Source organism: Epinephelus moara, chromosome 8 (genome assembly GCF_006386435.1).
Source record: "Epinephelus moara isolate mb chromosome 8, YSFRI_EMoa_1.0, whole genome shotgun sequence".
Taxonomy (NCBI): domain Eukaryota; kingdom Metazoa; phylum Chordata; class Actinopteri; order Perciformes; family Serranidae; genus Epinephelus; species Epinephelus moara.
The window spans coordinates 36,959,489-36,979,031 of NC_065513.1; the positions used below are offsets into that span (position 1 = coordinate 36,959,489).

General features: G+C 40.7%; 1 protein-coding gene across 1 annotated transcript in view; it reads left to right on the forward strand.

Moving 5' to 3' along the window:
• Positions 1 to 5,345: 5,345 nt before the first annotated feature.
• The window catches only part of srrm4 (serine/arginine repetitive matrix 4), a 100,516-nt gene continuing 86,318 nt past the window's right edge, over positions 5,346 to 19,543 (forward strand). Inside the window, exon 1 of the mRNA XM_050051853.1 lies at positions 5,346 to 6,172. Within this exon, the coding sequence (XP_049907810.1) occupies positions 5,970 to 6,172 (203 nt within the window). The 5' untranslated portion in view covers positions 5,346 to 5,969. The remainder of the gene's footprint in view (positions 6,173 to 19,543) is intronic.

Here is a 19,543-nt window from a genome sequence, read left to right on the forward strand (position 1 = left end):
GATGTCTTCTCTTCTTCGGCTGGCAGTAGTCATCTTGGGAGAAGTGAGCACTGCAGACCCGATGGTCTGCAAGGCGCAGTGTCTGGACAGGAGTGTTAGCATCTATTTGTAGCACAACTAGCCACAACTTCAGCATCTCGCCGTCCGACAAAGGCAGCCTATGAAAGCTGTACGGGGTGTGGCGCGACATCTTGTTCTTGCAATTCGGATAAGCACAAACACGAACCATTGTTTTCAATCTATGCAGTAAAACTCTCAACTGTACTCTGGGACAACCAGCGCCACTCTAAGCGGCGCTCAGCATGGCTCCTCTGTTTTCTTCCGGCAACAAGCAAAGCTCTCGCGAGATGACGTCACACAGCCCAGAGCAAGTGAAGGGTCAGGGAAACGCTTAGTATGCTATTTACAGAGATAGCACTGATCTGAACCGGTCAGTGGTGAAAAAAAAGCACTTTTAATGCGCAAACTTATACGGGACGCATTTGCCCCCATATCTACCGTTTTAGCTCGTTTCGCGGCTGCCAGCTGCATCCGCCTCCCTCAATACTGAACCAATTTTAAAACGAGTTGTACCTATGAATCATACGCTCACATACACATGGGGAAATAGGGCCCAGGTTAAAAAATACCGAAGTTATCCTTTAACAAGCATAGTGTGGCCTGTTGACCTGAAATCCTGAGTGCAGAGCTGATCTTCTTCCAGGAGCTGTTTATAAGTGTGTAGGCCTATCGTCTGTGGGACAGATGTAAAGCTCTGGGTAGCCCTGCACTAACATGATCAACTTTTCCGTATTTATCAGACTGAATATTTACAGAAGAAGGGAAACATATCTGTCAGCTGTGATTGGTTTGTAACCTGACTCCTGTCTGACTCCAGTCATACAGGTTTTGATTTATTTTGACAAGGTGCAGCTCCAAATAGAGTTCATGTTTGTTTGTTTTTCTGCGACTAAGCGACCAATGAAATCTTGACGACTTATGACCTTTCTGGTCGACTAACATTTGGTCGGCTATTAGCAAGCAAACCCTAGGTCTAGACGGCCCTATTATTTGCCTTTGCCCTCTTAGTCATTATATCTACATTAGTGGTGATTGTAGCAAAAGCACCAACAGTCAAACTTACAGTATCATCCCAATATCGATATTGAGAAATTTGGTCAAAAGTATTGTGATATTTTATTTTCTCCAGATCACCCAGCCCTAGCATTAATGTGTACTTTAATGTTTGTTACTGTATATACTGCAAGGTAGCTTGGGAATTTTATCAAGGGATCAATCAAGTCTTGCCTTTATCCATAATAATACATCATAATGTACTTCTTGATTATATTTTGTATAATTGATAAGAAACTACAAAGTAACTAATTTTATCAAATTAACGTGGAGGAGTAAAATGCACAATATTTCCCCCAGAAATGCAGTGGAGTGGAAGTTTAAAATAGCATAAAATGCACATGTTCAAGTACCTCAAAACTGTACTTAGTTACAGTACTTGAGTAAATGTACTCAGTTACCTTACACGGCTGTATTCCCAAAAGAAACTGTGGTCTTTTATGCACTGTGTGCTATAGAGTAGGGCTGCAGCTAATGATTATTTTGATAAATGATTAATCTCTTTATTTATTTTTCATTAAACCATGTAATTGTTGACTTTATAAAATGTCAAAACATAATGCAAAAATGCTGATTACAATTAGAGCTGAATGTGATGTCTTTGTTTTGTCCAACGAAAAGTCCAAAACCCAAAGATATTAAGTTTAAAATGATGTAATTCAAAGAAACCAAAAACCTGTAACATTACAGAAGCTGATTTTTGTGCCTTTGCTTAATAAATTATTAATTAAGTTATCAGAAAATGTTGTGGATTGACAAAGTGATTAAGCAACAACTTGTTTCGTCACTAACTCAGAGCGAACATGGGAAATGTTGCCGTTTCTTACTACTGAAAACAAGAATATTGTCATACAATCCAAATTAATAGTATTTAGATTCTTTTTCTCACTGCGATTAAAAGTGAAGATAGATAGAGTTAAGATTGACCAACAAGATTCATATATTGTCTTTATTATCAATCAGAAAGATGTATGAGAAATAAATAAAAACAATTTTTACTCCAGATTTTGGTGGTGCTGTTGTTTGGAGAAGTGATTAAGGTTCCAGGAACTTGATTGATTTCAGTATTTATTTTGACAATTTATAGATTTAACATAGTTGGGAGATAATGAAAATAATCAAACACAGCTTGTTGTCTACAGCTACTTGCCACAGTCAATTTTGAGTATTTGCCCTGCTCAAAAAAAGCTGCACACACACAGAAGTACCGCATGACCATAAAATAAGGAAGAGGTGGTGGAATCATTAATGGTTGATTTTCATGGGATGCTGTGATTAATGGAAGACAATAGCTGTCTGGAAAATTGGAAACCAATCTAAAAATTTGCAGTGTGCTCTGGAATATTGCTGAGAAATATGCAAAGAATTTCGTTTGTAGTTCATTTCAGAGCTCCTGAGTTTGAAAAAGGGACACCATAGATCAAGTCGTAGATCTATGGCCATAGTCTTGCAAGTATTCATCTTTGAGGGAGGATGAAAACAAGAATATAATCGTAAAAGCTTTACAGCAGCAAATGTTGTGTAAAATATGTCATGACCTTAATTGGTAACTTTTTTGTTGCAGTCACTGATAAAAGCCCCTGTTTTTAAGGCGGGAATATCGTCTGCGTGAGACCCAACAGCAACCGAAAATGTCTGCAAAATGGGAAAACAATGAAGTCCAGGAGCTCCTAACCCTACAAGCACAGGACGAGATCAACCACCATATAACAGAGACGGTAAATGATTGTTATTGCTATGTTTTGCAGTTGTTATTGCTGACGCATTTGTTATATGTCAAACTAGAGGCTGACGCAGTTGTGTTACATGTCGCTCCTTTCACGCCTCTTTCGATTCCGCGATACTGGCATGCTGTCTAAAATTACCACTGAGAGCGGCATCATGCTGCGGTCGGTTGGCTCTGTGTAAAAATGCAAAGGCGGCATAAAGAAGGGATTTTGTAGTGCCGCTATAGCACACTCTCTGATTAGCATTTTGAAAAGCAACCAAAAATTAGTAGAGAATGTTCAGTTTTACACCTCTGCCTCTGCGGGATGCATGTTACGATAACAAATAGGGATGAAATTCATTCATTCACAAAATAAGAAAAAGCATGTTGGCTGATTCTGTTAATTTTTAAGCCAATATCTGCCAATATCGATGTTGTGCATCCCTAGTACTTGTTCCTCATGAAGGCTGTCAAATAATCAGATGAATTTGCTGTCTCGTGTAAAAGCGTATAAGCAATTCCAAAACTTTATAAATACTATTTATCTCTTAAAGTATTACACAGACTTTCTGTTGCTGCCTAAACAGGGTGGCATCCCTGTACTAGTCAGTAATCCCTCCCAAAATCTCAAAGCAGAGTCCAGTGTGTTACAGCAGTGGCAAGCAGCAGATGACTCGCAGCATTAGAGAGAGCGAAGAAGAGAAAGGGAGAGGGGAGGGAGGGAGGGATGAGGGGAGGGCTGGGGTGGAGATTGTCGAGCTGTTGCTCCGTGTTATGTGTCGTGTAGAAGCACACTGGAGAGGAGAGGAGGAGGTATCCGACGGCAGGGAAAAGCTGAAACCCCCTGGGGGAGGTTTGTGTCAGCCGCATGCTCCGGTTGGTCCTCACTGAGCCAGGCCTTTTGTTATGCTGATTTACTCAGTCTTTTGTCCAAGACACTGATGGAGGGTGTTTGTGTGTGACAGAGAGGGAGGGAAAGAGACAAGAAAGAGAGATGGAACGACATAGTTTACAGCATATTGTAGATTATATGTAGATGTATCAATAATCACATATTAAGTGGATAGTGGTGCACATAACAATATCTTACCAACCCATGCAATACTTACTCATTAAATAAAACACATCCATGAAACTGAAAATGTTCAATTGTTGGTGAGACAGGGTGTGAAAGTTGTTGATCTGACTCTTTGGTGATTATTCCAGATTGTTTTTTGTAGTTTTGTAAACATTTTCTATTATTTAATGAACTCTTTCAACAGTATTTAAAGCTTAGCAGCTTGAGCTGGACATATTACAGAAAGATTCACTGGAGGATGTAATGTTTGATAAAAGCTGAAGGGAGCTGATCAGTTTGCCTTCTGTCACCTCGTCATCTCATAAAAGCCAAAAGCATAGTACTCAATCAAAACATGAGGAGTTTCTCTGTGGTTATTTTGTCCACATTATTCTGTCTACTATTTGTATACTCCTAGTAAGTTTGGGCAATTAATCAAACTTAAGTTTCAATTACAATTTTGTCTTCCAATGATAATGAAAACAAGATAATTGAGATAAAACAATTGTTGGGGAACTGCCCATTGGTCCGACATCCCATTGTTCCGACCATATTAAACCCATTGTTCCGAAATCATCATGATGCCCTGTGGTTAAGGTCTGGTTAGGTTTATATTTCAGGTTCATGAAATGAAATTTTATTTTTTTAAATTGAAGTTCAATAAACGCAGGATGTTTCCAAAGTCAGGGAGTAATCGTATTAAATAACTGTGGTTTCAATATTCACCAAAAAAAATCATGATTATGATTTTTGCCCACTGCACATGTAAATAAAAATGTAAAAATAAATAAACAAAAGCAACAGGTTTCACTCCAGACAATAGTCCAATTATTTATTAAGAACAGCTATAAAAAACCTTTAAACTCCATTCAGACAAGCGTTATTTGATTTAAAAGGTGAATTTAAAAGGCTGCAATTCCAATTATTTCTATTATTGATTAATCATTTGGCCTTTAAATGTCAGAAAACAGTAAAATAAATAAATAATAAACATTATCACTTCCCAAGGCTGAAGGTAACGTCTGTCTATAAATGTCTTGTTTTGTCTGACCAACAAAGATGTTCAGTTTACAATTATTTAAATAAAAACAGATGAGCAACAAATCCTCATATTAGAGACCCTGGACACGGAGAATGTTGGGATTATAGATGGGGGCAGAGGGAAGAAGAAATAAAGGAGCACAGAGGGAGGAAAGAATGAGGAGGACTGAGGGGAGAAAATGACAAAGAAAGACACAAAGAATGAAAGAAAGATAAAGAAAGGAAGACAGAAAGTGATGCCAGCACACGTCAGGATGAGAAGTGAACCTAATCAAGGTTATAGTGGAGTGATGCACTGAGACAGACGGAGGGAGACAGAGAGAGGATGACAGAAGGTGTCCCTCTCCCCAGCGTCCAGCCCCCAGCTTTGACGTCACAGGCTGAGAGACACAAAACAAGCTGCTCTCAGCTGAGCTCCTCACTTGATTTCCACTCACACTCTCCAACGCACATTCACGCCTGCCCTCAGACACGCCGCGACACTTGCCTCGGCACCCGCTCAGCCCTGAGCCGGTGCGCGTAGGCGTCCAATCATCTCTACACCAAAACATTGCACTCCAGCAACAAGAAATCCACTTGGTCTCTCTCACCCCTCAGGACTGAAACATGCTCCGTCTCTTGTGAGTGATGCCTAATTCTGTGTGAGGCTGCCAGCAGGAGCACGCGGGAGAACAAGGAGTGCTCCGACTCCCAACCCCGACCCCGTCCCAGAAAGCAGCAGATGTGAGAGAAGAGGAGAGGCGGAGAGAAAGAAACACAATCTCCCCTACCCCTCCTTCCTTCATCTGGAAGAACAATACCCAGCCTCCAGTTGGAGAGGGTCAGCTTTTGTCCCTCTCCCCACGTTCAGAGCAGACAGACGCGCTGACACATTGACCTGCTGCTGTGAGAGGAGAGGACACTGCAAAACAGTTGCTGCGTGTTTGATTCAGTACTTGGACAGCTCCTGAGCGACAACCAGCCCGGCTGTGTGTGTGTGTGTGTTTGTGTGTGTGATTCCATGAGTGTGTAGACTCTATCGTTTTTGATTCGGAGACCAAAGAAGCACAGATGCAGCCCCCGTGCTCGCTCCAGCTCGGCCCCTGTGGCCCCTCTCCATCCCTGGGATCGCAGAGCAGCACTGTCGGCTTCCAGCATCTGGGAGAGAAGCAGCTCTTTGAGAAGTTTTGGAAGGGGACTTTCAAGGCTGTGGCCACCCCGAGACCGGAGAGCGTCATTGTGGCCAGCATCACCGCCCGCAGGAGGGTGAACAAGTGAGTTCTCCACTTTATAATCGCAGTAGGAGTGTGTTTTTTCCATGTTTGAAATGTGTTTGCTCTCCAGCTGCTTCAGTGAGAGTGTTCAAAGACTGTTCTTTGCGTCTGTTGAGGAAGTAACTCTCCATTGTAACACGTTTGGTCATACAAAACATCAGCAAGTGGCAATGAATTTTGACTGATGTTTGGGAGCAATATTTTAAACATACTGATGTCAGAACCTCTAAACTCATATTTTGTGTCACATACTGTAGGTATCTTTGTTGTCTGCTTATGCCAAGACATTCGTAAAGGTTCTAGTTTTCATTGTAAGATTTGCTTTTGGATTTCTTGCATGTCGCACAAGGGAGAAGTTGATCATATCATGCAAGTTCGTGTAGCCACAAAGACAATGTTTCTGGTAATTTACAGGTCAAAAGAAAACTGAAAACTGGGGTAAATTTGGTCAAAAATTAATTTTACATTTTGGATGTCTAGGTTTCATATAACCAGCACTCATATGTAACTTGTCTTAAAACCTTTCATCCTAATTTAGCCCAGTGTTGACCCAGGAATCTTTTTTCTCAGTGCTTAAAGATGATAAAAGCTCAAAATATGTCTTCGGTGTTGACTCACAACTGACCACCAATTTATATGGTCTCTCTTTGCTTCTGTATGCCGTGCGACACATGTGACATACAGCCAAACACAGCTGGCATGAAGAGTGTGACGTTCACTTAATTGTCCCCTCTAAAGGTCACATGGCAGCATCTTCAAGCCTCTAATGTCACACTTGTCCCCTCTTTCCCCTTGTGACATGGCTTTGTGCCAGCGTCTGTTGACGGAGCAGCGTGTCACGTGTTTGCTCCTCCACTTTCATCCCTCCGACCAAAGGTTAGCAGGAACACTCACAGCCTAAGAGCGGAGGAGAGGGAGAGACGTTGCCCTTTTTCTCCTCCTTATCCTTTATTTTAATCCCATATCTGCTCCTGTGTGCACGATCAAATATCACATGCTGGCTTTGACAACTTTATATATTCTATCATGCGCTGCTCTGCCTGTTTGTCAAACACTTCACAACACAGGCAGTGACACCGTTTTGCCTTTGAGAACGGCTTACAGTGTATGTAACAGAGCACGTAATGAATGTTCAAACAGGTACAACATTTACACAACCACACTTAGATTTGCGCATGCGCGTTCGCATATCAAATGATGTAGCTTGGTCGGGTGACCTTTGAATGGTTTTGACACCCACTATCAACTTTCTCTTATGTGAAATTAGCTATGTTAATGAGGATTAGAATGGCCCATTTCATCCTACATCGGCACAGGCAGCGCAACACACTGAACCAGATAATGTGTCTTTAATGGGTTCTATTACAGCAGGCCCGTAATGCTGCACATGGTCTGGCTATAAAAGATTTTATTAGCTTGTAGGATATGACTAAAAAAAACACTTTATTGGAAGAATATGACCAAATGCCTTTTTTTTTTCGTTATGTCCCAGCCCTGCAATCTAACCCAACAACTGTAGCACTAATTTTTCTGTCAATCAACCGTAACATTGTACAGACGATAGATTCAAATCTATTTAGGGAAACAGGCAAAAACATGGCAAATGATCCTTCAAAAAAGTGAACTTTAATGTGGCTGGCTGCCATGAACTGAGCAGTTTTTTTTAAAATAGCCGGAGACTCTGGAGCGGGGCCCAGCTGTCTCTTCAGTTTTAGCTTCTTGAGGAAGGAAGCTCTCCTCAAGTGGCTTTGCCCCTCCACGGGCTTCGCAGGGGTGACAGTGACGATGATGGCAGCACGGCAGAGGCAGGCGAGACCGAACATCCCCAGAGAGCAGACATAATGTTGCTAATTCGCCCGAGTCTGTTAGTCAAAGACGACAGCGGCGTCTCCATCGTCCGCTGTCCTCTCTCTGGTCCCGCCTCGGTGTGTTTTTGCAGGAAGGGTGAAATGCAGAGGGACTTTTGGGTGATACGGATTGTAAATAATGGGTAAAACACAACAAACACACACCTAGAGAATATGAATGCATGAGGAGGCTCAGGCGTCCTCCTCCCCCCCCCCCCCCCCCCCCCNNCCCCCCCCCCTCCCTCCCTGCTGCACTGTTGATATTGCCCGAGCAGAGTGTGACTGGGGAATGCTTAGACCATCAGAATGCATGGCCTTAGGCTCGCTCCTCTGCCTCTTTCTCTCCAAGAGGAAACATCATTATTCACTGTGGATAACTGAGGGGTGATGAACAATTGCAGTGAAAGTGAGGGGGCATTATGTACAACAAGCAGAGAGGGAGAGAAGAGAGACCACAGGGAGATGTTTCATGTTCAATCAGCACGGGTCTTTTTTTTTTCTTTCTCTCTGCCTGCACCGTCCTCGCCCTTCGTTTCTGTTCTCCTCCTCCTCTCTCTTTACTCCTGGAATAAAAATGCTGGAGGGACCCGTGAGCCACAGAGGAGTAATTAGAGTTTGTTGTTCACCCTCTGTCCTCCCCTCTCTGTCCTCCCTGTTTGCTCCTCTTCAGGCCAGTCACACAGTGGAGGGGAGGAGTTCACTGGCTCTGTGCAGCGGGGTGGGGCTTTGCTCGAAACCATTATGACCCCGCAAGCTGTTTTGTTCACGGGGGGGCTCCTCATTAAATATGCAGCCTGGCTAACTTTGGGATGTGTGTATGTGTGTGTGTGTGTGTGTGTGTGTGTGGCTGCCGTGTTAGTGGGGTCTTGTCCAACTCTGTGGCAGATGGCAGGCTCGGGAGAATGCAGTGCAAGGGAGGGGGGAACGTGTGTGTTTGTGTGTGTGTGTTTGTGTGTGATAGGGGGTTTCAGGCCCTCTTACCTCAGCAGATGCTGATTTAACGAGGAAGAGAGGGAAAGGGTTTGGAGGGGCTTGTACACTGACAGCACCAGTGGGAATATACAGCGGGGTGGACAAAATAACAGGAACACCTTAGACCAGAGCACAGTGCAATCCAACTACAGCCTGAAGAATGACCATAAGGTCGAATCAACATGTTTCAAATGGTCTAAACAAAAATGGATCATTATAAAAAATACTGACTACAGAACTGTTACACAAAATTGATAATAATAATAATAAGAATAACAATAAGAATATTTATATAGCACTTTTAGAGACAGAATTACAAAGGGCTTTAACAGGAATAACCAAGAGAGTAAACCGTAAAAATGCTAAATTAATTAGATTACAAGATTGATTTAATAATAAAACACAGGTCATAACAGTAAAACAGTGAGGAGCACAGAAAAATCAGGTCAAACAGGATGTAGACGCAGTTACAATAAAATAAAATGGCTGTCCGATAAAAGTGACTTTTAAGAAGTGAGGTAAAAGACGCTACAGAGTTGACTAGCTTGAGATACCCAGGCAGGAAGTACCAAAGCTGAAGGGCATGAACTGAAAAAAGGCCCAGTTACCTCGGGAAACAAAACGATTCGTTGAACAACTAGGAGACCCCTGCCCGAGGATCTCAGGCTGCGCTGTGGCTCATAACGGATTAACGTCAACAATAACTAGGGGCATGACTGTGCAAAGCCCGAACATTTAGACACAAAATCTTAAAATCAATTCTAAAATCCACAGGGAGCCAATGCAAAGATGCGAGAACGGGATGATGTGATCTGATTTCACAGAGTTTTTAAAAGCCTTGTGGATGAGCTGCAGGCGTGCAAATGACTTACTTACTTAAGTGACTTAAGAGTTAAGAGAATCACAGTAGTCCAACTGAGAGGAGATAAAGGCATGGATTACTTTTGCAAAATCTGCAGCTGGTATAAATGATTTGATTTTAGATATTAGTCTTTAACTTGAAGGAAACATGACTGTATAACCCTAGCTGCTTGGTTGTTTAATGACAGGCTTGGGTCAAATATAAGCCCTAAATTGCAAGATAAGACATATGTTGATAAACAACCAAGATTAGGAGCTGACAGAGAAGGTGGGCCAATTAAAAGAACTTCAGATTTTGTTGTTGAAGAAAGCTCTGTGCCATACAGCTGTTGTGATCAGAAAGGCAGCTGAGGAGTCGGGCTATGTTTAAGATCTCACCAGGTTTAAGGGGAACATACAGCAGTGTGTCATCAGCGTAAACATGAAAATCAATAGTGTTTTAAAGTATGTGGCCTAGCGGCAGCGAGTAAATGGAAAATAATAGAGGACCTACAATTGTTCCCTGGGGGACACCACAAGTAAGGTGATAGTGATACTCCTATCACAAAAGTAGTGCAAGTGCCACATCCTTGATATCGACTCATTTTTCCAAACAATCCAAAATCAAGTGGTCAACACAGTAGGGAGGCCCAATTGCCAGAATTTGGGCTCTGGCGCATATGTCTTTCGTTTTAATGATGGCATTCAATTTTAAGGATTTAGTTATTCCACAGTTTCTAAGGTTTGGTGTGTTTTAAGCAAAAGCCCAAACAAAAATGTCTAAACCCCAAATTTAAAATGGAATACCTTCCCAGTGACCGAATGTCCAAATAGTTCAATATTTGGCTCCATCCCTTCAGTGCAGAACCCAAATCAAGCTGTCGGCAGAGAGCAGAATTGGTTGACTATAAATAATCTCTGTTAAAAAGAATGAGGCTTTGAGATAGGCCTACAGTTATTTAAAACCAGTGGGTCAAGGATGAACTTATTCAGCAAAGGCTGGACAATTGCATGCTTGAAATTAGATGAAAAAGTGCCAGTAGAAAAGATAACAGTTAATAATGGAGTGAATATTACGTCCAGTGGTGTGAAAAACTGATTTTAAAACTAAGAAAATCAGAAATCTAGAGGGCAGGAAAAGGATTTCACTGAGGCGAAGGATTGATTCAGGATTGACAGACTGATTGATGTCGATTTCACAGTCACATGATGGGGGAATAATCCAGCCTGGTTTATTGATAAAGTGATTAAGGACCTCTTCATATTTTTGCCATGGTGACTCCAAAGAACTGGGTAGGACTGATCACTGAGTCAATGGTCTGAAATAAAATCCTGGAATTGTGGCTTTAAAAAGCAATCAGGTGGAAATAATATGTATTCTTTGCTTGTTTTACACAAGATTGCAGGATTTTCATTCGACTTCTCAGCGTACATTAAGAATCATTACGTTTATCTTTTTTCCAAATTGTTTCTGCTTTCCTGCACTTTCTTTTAATGTCCCTAATGTGATCATTTAGCTGGGGAAGAAGTTTACATTGCAATGTCTTCTTCTTTAGAAGGCGCAGTTTAATCTGAAATACCTCAACATTTTCTGTTAAAGCTATTGTATTATATTAAAGATAATTCAAGTTTATTAAAGCTTGGACATCGTGACTTAGGCCATCATATCAGTTATAATAACACTGTGCTCACCAATTAAATAGCTGCAATCTTTGAATACAGCAAAAAAACACATTAGAAGATCAGACAGAGTGTTAACATGCCAGATTATCTTAACCAGTTTATTCTGAGGTAAAACTGACAGTGAGTGTACCTGAAAGGAATACTATAGAATAGGACAAGCTATATTGGGTGCCCCTGGTTTTGGAAGTGAAAGTTAATGTGACGTGGCTGACTGTTGGAGCTCTTCCACAGCTTGGATCTGCATGAAACACTCCCTGTTGAAACATTAATACCAACAAACGTCCAACCACCAAGCTAAAATCTGTTACCATATGTCCACTGCTGATGCTGAATTAAACCTAGACATTTTGCTGTTATGAAAACTGACAATATTCTGCAGTTTAAATGTGCAATATGTAATTATCTGCAGCTCTCGATCAAAATAATAGCAAAAGACGGATCAATGATGTTGCAGCATTTGGTTTCCACCAGTCAGAATGCCTTTAGTGTTCATTGTTTAGGAGGTTGTTATCATGTGCCAAATTATCCGCAGAGGTCTCTTCCTCTCCAAAACACACGAACCAGGTGATTTAAAGGCTCATTTATGCTCAACGTTAAATACGGATCCGGATACGGACGGAGCCTTCTGTCCGTGCTCCGCGTTCATTTCGTCCGTATTTCTGCATGTTTCCATAAAGCTTACGGATACGGGCCAAACGGAGCAGTACCACCGGGAACTGTGGGGGCAGTGTTGCTGTCACTACCCGATACATAGCTCTAGTGAGACACGAAGAAGAAATAACAATTCAATTTCTTTCATCAGCAGTACTAGAGAAAAGAATTCTCCGTCCTCCAGTCACAATGTATTTAACAGCCTCACCGACCACCGCCTCCTACAACACTGCCCCTGTTTTTGTCTTTTATGCAAGAGGTACATTATCAGTATCTCCTCCACAGTCGCCATGTTTGTTTTTGAGTTTGTTGTTGTCATAAACTTTTAACGCTGGGCTGCCTCCTGGTGGATATACTGGTTAACATCCATGCCAACGTAAAGGGCGCATGGAAGTATGTGGGCAGTGACGGTAACATCGTTTGAAACGGACGTATAAATTTTCGTATGTAAAGGGAGTATAAATGAGCCCTAATCCTGCTCCATGTAATCTCTGAACAAAGCAGTTCCATATTAAGAATCAGTGTTTCTCATAGAGCGGCTGATAGCCCAGCACCTGCTAACATGTGCTCACCTTTGTTCTCTGATAACTTAAGACCCAGACGTTCAGGAGATATTTACTGGGAGCCGAATTATCCACAGAGCACTCGTCTTCTCAAAAACAAACAGATCCTGTGGTTTAAACTGGTAAAAATACTGATTAAAGCAATTTACAGTTAAAATGAGTGTTTCTCCAATGCTGTTTGGTAGAGCAGGGGCTGGAGAGGAGCTGCTGCTAATGTTTGCTCAGCTTGTTTGTCTGATAACTTAAGATCCAGACATCGGATGACTGAATTCCTTTATCTTGTTAAAATATTTGGTTATAAACAACCAAGATCTAAAAAAAATATCAGAAAAATATGGTTTAAAACTAGATAAAAACTCTATTTCTGACAGTTTCTAGTGGACATTGCAAAGGGTTATGATGTAGGGCTGGGCGATATGACCTCAAATCAGCATCACGATAAATGGAACATTTTACCACAATTACGATTAATGAATGCTAATTTTGTTTTTGGTTTTTGCCCTCATAGTTCACTGACCAGGTTTGTACTGTAAATATGCTCAACATTTAAAGCTGGGATACTTTTTCTGACGAAAGAGTGCATATCATATCTTTGTGATTTTAAAATAATCAGAGGAAACACACACAGGTGAACTATTTATGATCATTTATTTAATATTTTGTGATTGAAATCAAAGCACACATACCTTGAAATGAAAATGTCCTATGAAAAAGGTCACATTTTAGTTAGTTGTTAGTTGTTTCATGTGAACAAATCAATTATTTTAGATGTTGCCATGTTGAAATTAGAGAATAACTCGAAGGCGACCAAATGACTCATACTCTGTCCTTGTTTAAAATTACAGAGTTTACTGGGTTTAAACATTTCTGGCAACATTTGGGATAATGTAAGTAACAACTCAATAATATATATTACATTGGTCTCGTTGTTTTAGATAATTTAATGCAGAAACGTTACAGTACATATTCTGTCTTTAAAAGACTTCACTTTTGAATTCTGGTCAATTTTTGTTCAAAATAAGTTCAACCAGTAGGGAGCCTTGTTTACAACCTCTATGACTGTTTGATCGCTCGTGCTCTTCGTCCCATCAGAGCTGCTTTTTGTGGTGTCATCAGATGTTTCCAGGTTGTAATAAATAAGAATGTGTTTGTGTCCACCCCCTGTGTGGTCGTAGTGAAAACGATTTGCCTTGGGTTTGAATTTCTTCAGTGGCCACCTCAGCATTAAAGCACGTTGGAAATTGTCAACACACACACACACAAATACAGACATAAAATGTTCTGAGAATGGGAATAAATGAATAGAGGATACAGAGTCTCAAAAACATCAAGGAGTAGCAGTCAGAGCTTCCCCTGGGACGACGCATCTCTCTGTCTTTCTCTCTGCGAGAATGACAAACATGATTTAGTGACGGACGAGGGGTTTGTCTGCCGTTGTATATCTCTCTGTCTGCGCTTCTGCTCTCTTCATAGCTGAGTATCTTTAGCCCGACTTCTCTCCCTCTCCTTACATCAGTATCTCTCTCGGTCCTTCTCTTGGTATCTTTTCAGTGTGCGTTAACTCGCCCTCTCTGTGTCTGTGTCATATTACTCAGAGCACACAGGATGCGGCCGCTGAGGCATGCAGACAGGAGAGTAGGAGATGATGCCGACTACCCCAGGCAGGAATCGGACTTGTCACCGCAAGGGATTCACATTCGATATTGATTCCCACATAGCCTATGCATTTATTGCAAACCAGTCTGTGGCTTAACACTTTAAATACTGTTCCAGTGTGTTTCAGGATGCATTATGTATGTCACAGGAATTGGAGCTGAAACAGACGTGCTAATTGGTGGAGTTGATTTATATTTAGCATTGATTTCTGCTGGGCTAATCCATTTGAATCGAACCAGTGTCTCATGATTAACACCTGACACGCTGTCGCAGCATGCACTAGGAGGTATTTAAGGAAGCCAAGGTAATAATGAAGTTTATTGTAAAAGCACTTATCAAGTTATACATGAGAAAAGTCAACATTTTAATCAAATCGTACATACAAACATACATGGTACAAACTGGTTGCAAACGGGTAGAGACTTTAAAAGTGGGGTAACATGTTATGTACTTGTCTTTGTTTCTGGTTTAGTTGCAGAATTCTGTACAATTTATTAATTGATTTCCAGATGAATGCCTGCTAAGATAAGAACATTACAATAATCTAACTAGGGGTGGGCGGTATGGCCAAAATTTTCCATCATTGTATAGGTGATAGCATGACACAGTAATTGTTCTAAATTCAATTAAGAAGTGATTTAAAATCCCATACCTTATCCCATTTGATCATATCCTTCTTTAATTTGGAACTTCCATACATTAAAAAAAAAAAGCAAGAAACAGCTGCCTCACGAGACAACACTTGAGTTAAAAACCAAAGACTCGAAACAGTAAAACTAAAATTCTTGTTCCCGAGAACAATCATTTCAAGTCTTACAGGTTTCTGTATTGCCAACTTCACTCTCCTCCTCCACGTCTGACCTAATCACGTTAGCTTTAGAGGCAGCTGGATTCTTGAGATCATGCCAAAACACAAGATCACATGAGAATCCAGCCCCGATTGGCTACATAGCCTGCCCAGAATAACTCCCATGGTAGAAATGGTATTGCCAAACCTCTAGGGGTGGACACATTTCTGCTGTCGTTGCACAGTCTATACCATCATATGGCCAATCCTAAATGTAATAGGGGTGGGGTGAGCCATAGCATAGTATCGTCCGTGTCAATACACGGACGTCATGTATTGAGTTTTTTGTCATGTAAATTATTAATATTGCAAATACAAGTTAAACTTTTGGTAGCCCACTGGACTATCAACTTTGTTGCAACTGCAATAAAAATGATTGAAGTAAGATAAACAGACTGAAAACAAACGTAGTATTATTAGATAAAACCAATGTTGATAAAGTTTTCCTTTGGGGACATAATTTGCAGTTGAAAAAAGATGATAAATCATAGTATACTGCAATATATGTTATCGAAATACTCAGCAAATTCCAATATTGTACAATGACTTAAGTATCGTAATTAAATTATGTCGTGGTGACTCTAATAATTCCCAGACCTTAAAACTAACAATGAGAAAATTAAATGTATGTATGATGGAATCAGTGGCTCTGGAATGAACTCATTTTGGTAATATCAAAAACAAAATTGAACGACCTTGCTAATATGCAATTCACAATTGAGTTTGGGGTCTGAGACACACCTTGCTGTGGCTTAGATGGCAGAGCAGGTTGCGACTAATCAGAAGATGGGTGGTTCAATCCCCCGCCTCTCCGGTCTGCATCTCGAAACATCCTTGGGCAAGTGGTTACTGTGTAGCAAGTGGCACCATGTATGGTAGCCTTGGCCACCAGTGTGTGTGAATGGGTGAATGCAACATGTAGTGTTGAAGCACTTTGAGTGATCGGAAGACTAGAAGACACTACAAGTGCAGTCCATTTACCCAGGTTTTTGACAGAAGCCTTAGTGTTGTTGATAAAAGTCTCGTGCATGGTGTGATGCAGAAAGACAAAGACTGCTAATTTGTTCGTTGGGTGAAGACCTCCACTGAAAACATGAGCTTTTCAGTAACAAAGAGAAATTATAGTTTAAAGATGGAACATATTTGAGTTTTTCCAATGGGATTTTTGAAGGTTTCATAAGAACTGAGATTTGTAGAACATCCCCCATTTATCAGAAAACACTGAATCACTCAGCTAAAATAAGAAGGGTTTCAAAGGATTATAAAACCTTCCCCACAACAAACGCAAGTAAAGGAATAATTCTAGCAGCAGACAATGATGTACTTTTAAGGGAGGTCACCAAAATGTTGTAGAAAACCAAAGTCTTCCTCCTATTTGCCATATTTATGCTCATAGAGAACTGACTCACTAATGTCCAATATACAGCACTATTTACCTGATATTTGTTATCAAATCAAATAACATTAGCCACCTTACATGCTACTGCTCATACCAGACCAAGTAAAGCTGCAGCAGTAAAATTACTAAGTGTATCATGTTGAATGTTGTGAAATGTACTTTTCATTTGGGAGAATAGGTATATTATTGTATTATTTCTTCCCCTTCAAAACTCACATAGTGTTTTCTTAATGGAGCTGCAAAGTGTTTTATCACACAGGCTTAATGAGTGAAAGAAGAAAATCCGTTTTCTTTCCATCACTTTAATTCAGCAGACACGCCATCATAAATACTTTGAGGTGGTTTTCACTCAAATTTAAGTGATGCAGTTATGTTACGGCGAAGGCAACCTGCAGAGGCCAGCCAGCGTGATTGCTTCTGCCTTTCCAATTAGCAACACTGTGACCATCCATATTTCTTCCTACCTGCAGGGTTATATTGTACCAAGTCTAATCCCTTCCAAGTACTGCGGCAGTATAGCTGCGGTACAAAATGTAAAGTTCCCTTTGTTGTGATCTTATTTTGTCTTAATGTAAAAAATGATATTTCCAGCTTTTCAAGCTCACTTTGACATTTCCAGATTTCACTCTCGTCTCTGCATCAAAAAGGCTCAACCTGGTGCGGTGAGAAATTACTAATGACACCGCCATTGATATGCGATATGTGGCAATATGCTGCACTTGAGTGCTAACTTGTAATGGATGTTTGATATAGCCAAAGCATGATGGGTAACAAAGAACAGCAAGTCTCTGTGAACGTGGAGCTCAAAAGAGTCTTTGATATTTGAATCCAGCCAATCTCTCTTTTCTTTTTTTTGTTGTCATACACACTCTTCATGAAAAGATGTCAGGTTGTGTGCTTTTTTGGGGGCTATGCATCAGAGTATGGAGCTGCTCTGAATCCTTCTGTGTACCACTATGTAGGCTATATGCATTATTATTACTGTATTCAGTGCTTGAGTTCTTCAATATCCCTAAAGGCATCAACATGCTTTAACAAGCCTAAACAGAATCTACGCATGAACTAATTGGAGGCCAACATCTTTACAGGGATCCTGTTGGTCATGGGATTTCTGTGGGGTTCCCACGGTGGGGGAGTTAATTTTTCTATTCATTGCGTGACTGGGACGGAACAGAAAAAACAGTCAGATGGGAATCATAATAATATTGAAGTTAGCAACTAGCCGTTTGTTGTCACAGAGCAAAGGAAATATATGCCTCTAAGTATGACCTCACATGTCATTTTATGTTAAGCATGTAAAGTAAAATGGATCATTAAGATAATACTACTGCGATTGCAATGCTTGTTTCCATCAATGGTAATTCCCATTATGTGTTAGCAGAGAGCTAACAGACTTAGCGCTTGTTATTTGCTTCACGGTTGGAGCAATTAAAATCAGAAAACTCTTCTCACAACAAGAAATTTGCCTCGGTGTTTGGGGCATACAATAAGCATATTAAGAGGAAATAAAATTGAGGGCAATGCACTGCAGCCGTCAATAACAAAGGCGGAATGGAAAAATTACAATAAAAATATGAAAAATATTCTTTAAAAAAATATCAGAACCAGGGCTGTCACTTCATTAAATTATTTAATTGCGATTGTCCGTAGTTAACTGGCAATTAATTGCACATTTTTATCTGCTCTAAATGTACCTTAAAGGGATATTTTTCAAGTTTTTAATACTCTTATCAACATGGGAGTGGACAGATATGCTTGTTTTATGCAAATGTGTGTTTATTATTATTGCAACAATCCAAAACAATGACAAATACTGCCCAGAATATTTTCCAGAATTACCTCAAAGGTACTGCGTGCTCAAAAAATATACTGAAAGCATACAATGGCAAACTCAAACCCAACAAGCAACTTCAGATGGACATATTGACCTTAATGTAGCATTACTAAGCAATACTTACACAATGTAGCGTCCAACCTTACTCTTGGAGGTTAAGATTATCTAAACATCCCGTTTTTTTAAGCTCCTTGACGCATTGGGTGGTAACTCAGTTCACATCAATGGTAAATGCAAACAGCTTTGGTCTTGTCAAGAGAAGCATGTGGCAGAGCTCTGGAGCTGAACCTGCCATTCCAAAGACCCCTTTCTTGCCATCCATAATGTTACTGCTGCACCGCGTCCTGATTTCCCAAACTACGGTGTGGGCTGAGGGTCTTAATTACAGAAGGTACATGCGTAAATCGCGCATCAAAAAAATTAATGGCGTTAAAAGGAATTTGCTTTAACTCCGTATTAGCGCGTTAACTTGGACAGACCTTATCAGAACACAGCAAAAATATGTATGATATAACCATCATTACTGCACACATGATATTTATTATATTTATATTTATAAATGGATACATTATTTATACTTAGGTAGTAATAGATTCAGCATTATTGAGTTACTGGTAAATTATTATTCAGTTGTCATAAGCCCTTTTTAAATAGGAACTGTGCAAATTTGCAGGAAAGCCCAATCAGTCTTCTTTCAGCATTGGCAGTATAAAAACAAAATCGGGGAGTGCAGCAAAATGCCGCCTGCCTACTTTTGTTTACACAGAATGTGCCTTTTTCGGGGCAATGGGGGGCGTGAGCAAGTAACAAAACGTGTAGCTCAGCGTGTGACGTAAACAGTGGCGTGGGAGGGAATCTGCGGCTGGTCAGTCCTTTGGTAGTCTGAGTGGGCGGAAGTTCGCTGCATAGATCAGCCTCTCATTGGGCGGAACGAGCCACCCGCTGAAGTCCCACCCTACCACCTCCGGTTGTGTAGCAGTTTTCAACAGTTTTCAACACGTCCTTTACTAACTTTTGCGGTGTTTGATCTTGCGGGGATGTAGCCATTTTTCTGCCATGGTTCGCGTCCTGTAGACGAT